Source organism: Rhagoletis pomonella, unplaced genomic scaffold (genome assembly GCF_013731165.1).
Source record: "Rhagoletis pomonella isolate Grant_MI unplaced genomic scaffold, Rhpom_1.0 Rhpom_scaffold_00007, whole genome shotgun sequence".
Lineage (NCBI taxonomy): Eukaryota > Metazoa > Arthropoda > Insecta > Diptera > Tephritidae > Rhagoletis > Rhagoletis pomonella.
In genome coordinates this window covers 22987680-22990146 of record NW_023458561.1, presented here as the reverse complement: position 1 = coordinate 22990146, position 2467 = coordinate 22987680, and the positions used below count along the sequence as shown (strand labels likewise).

General features: G+C 36.1%; 1 protein-coding gene across 2 annotated transcripts in view; it reads right to left on the bottom strand.

Annotated features, from left to right (window-relative positions):
- LOC118742462 (glutaminase kidney isoform, mitochondrial-like) overlaps window positions 1–2467 on the bottom strand; it is a 17463-nt gene that overhangs the window by 3567 nt on the left and 11429 nt on the right. For both annotated transcript variants that reach the window (XM_036474550.1, XM_036474549.1), the window contains exons 5-6: window positions 2076–2356; window positions 49–344 (exon numbers count right to left, since the gene is read on the bottom strand). In XM_036474550.1, the coding sequence (XP_036330443.1) occupies window positions 49–344; window positions 2076–2356 (577 nt within the window). The remainder of the gene's footprint in view (window positions 1–48; window positions 345–2075; window positions 2357–2467) is intronic.

Genomic DNA, 2467 nt, shown 5'->3' with positions numbered 1-2467 from the left:
TCGTAGCGATGGAAATTGAAGACGCTAACTAACTCTTCACAAAATTGAACACCACGCACACTATTTCCCAGCTTGTCAAGTGGCGGTGACCATGTAAAAATGCCCATGACATTCGGTATGACTAACATCATGCCGCCGGAGACACCAGATTTAGCGGGTAGACCCACTTTGAAGGCGAATTGGCCGGAGTAGTCATAAGTGCCGCACGAATGCATTATGGAAAGCACATCTCGTACGACTTCGGGACGTAGTACCTTCTCCTCGGTGGTAGGACAGATGCCACCGTTCGCGAGGGTAGCGGCGATCACGGACATTGACTCGCAGGTCGTCTCCATCGAGCAGCACTGTAGAAGAGAGAAAACCGATTTTATTGAGGGATTTTTGTAAATATTATTGAAACAAATCCTCAAAACCAACTCGGGAATTTCAGTTTTTTAAGAACTGTAATAAATTTCAATAGCTTAAAAGCACTAAATGAATAAGGTTGGCACCTAAAAATATACAACGCCTACTTAGAAACGTTGCATATTTTTAGGCCCATATGTTATTCATTTGGAGATTTTTACCGAAAGAAATTGCGGACTATAGTAGAATCTCATTACATATCGATATTTTTAATGTGTTTTTTTTTTAACAACAAAAATAAAACCGTTGTTTCATATTTCAAAGGGACATATCGCTAGCTTAGAGCAAAAAGTTGCTAAGTCCACTTTTAATGAAAACTCATATTTTGATATAGGAGGCTAGAGAAATTGAATACGCATCGTTTCGAAAATTATAAAGGTACTTGTTTTATTTTATCCTCTTCATAAGCAATAAAAGGAAAACTTGCTAAGTCCAAAAGAAGCACCGCAAATCCGATAAGGCCAAAATAATACGACATCTTTTAATAAATATCGAAACCTTCTGATTCTTATGGAGTTTTGCTTTGCTTTAAACGCGCAATATGTTTGATTCAAAGTCTTGCGAAATAGTTAAAGAAAATGGCTATAGGAAGATTTTTTCCTCTCCTGTAAAATTTTTAAAATGGGACTTAGCAACTTTTCTTTCTAAGCTAGCCATATTAGTTTTTAATTTTCTGTGGACTAGTGGTTCTTTGTAAAAAGATTTTGTTTGAAAATACCCCTAGTCAAGTTTTTTGCCGAACAATTATTTAGAACATTTTAACCCTTTAATGATCTCCCAAATGTAATTTTCGAGACTTTCTAAAATAGGGCACCAAACTACTTTTTATAAAATGTTATAAAAAAAAAATGCAGGTAAGCTGAATGCATCTATCGGAGCAGTTTCCTTATAAATGTTAAAAATAATGCCGCTGATGCACATTTTGGGGTACGTATCTGAAATGTGCACTTAAGCATAAAAGCAGCAAAGCAAAATATACTCTATTCTATAATATCGTCTTCCCTTGTAAACATGAATATTTCTATTCGAACTTGTTCGCTTCTTTTGCTTTCTGAAATATTGATATGGAGATACTAAACATTTCATGCCTTTTTCAGATTAAAGGAAACCGATTAGCTTAATGAAGATGCCTGATGTGGAGATGTGGTTATTTCCTTGCAACTTCTACCTTTGTAAATTATTATTGTTTTCCACAAACATAAATAACAGCGAAACGAAACTATAAAACTGCAATCTCGGGTTAAAAGCTAGAAACCTGAGAATTATCTACCTATCTATCTATGACACGGTATTAATTTCACTACACTATTGGCCAGCAGCTCATAAAAGTGGCGAAAAGCCACTGATCGATTTTAATGCGATTTCGTACAAGGGGATTTTGGGCTCGCAGATTACGAATCTCATTTCAGATTTGGAAAATTCAAAATTACGGATGACTTAAAAAAAAGTTTACATTTTTATGAAATTGTATATAAAGGGGTTTATGGGGTAGCTGATTACCAATCTGAAGTCAGATTTGGAATATTCAAAATGGCGGGCCCCATATGAAATTTGATAATGAATGAGTAATGGATAAACCGAAATAGGCAGTTTACTAAATTAATTTTACGAATATTTATTCCTAACTATCAGTAAAATATATGTAGATACATATGCTTCTCCAGCCTTACCTGGAAATAAAAGTCCATCACTTCCTTGAGATTCGTACGCTTTGGATAGCATTTATTCTCGCGCATATAAAAGCCCAAAGCATAGTTGCGATCGGCAGCTTCGCGTTCCGACAGGAACACTGCATTATTGAAACCAATATTTTCACCACCCGACAAGCGTTTGAACCACTGCAGTGTGTAGTCGAACTTTTCAGCTGCTGTCATATCTGGCTTAATTAAAGCCTGCAGCAATGAGCAGGTCAGTATGGCGCCCGCATTGATCATAGGGTTGTGCGGCTTGTCTAAAGTGGAATAAACAAAAACAGAATAATAAAATAAATTTACGCGCCATTTCACATTTATGCTTAACAATTTCCTGCTTCACACTTACTATTATGATCCAGCACCAATTC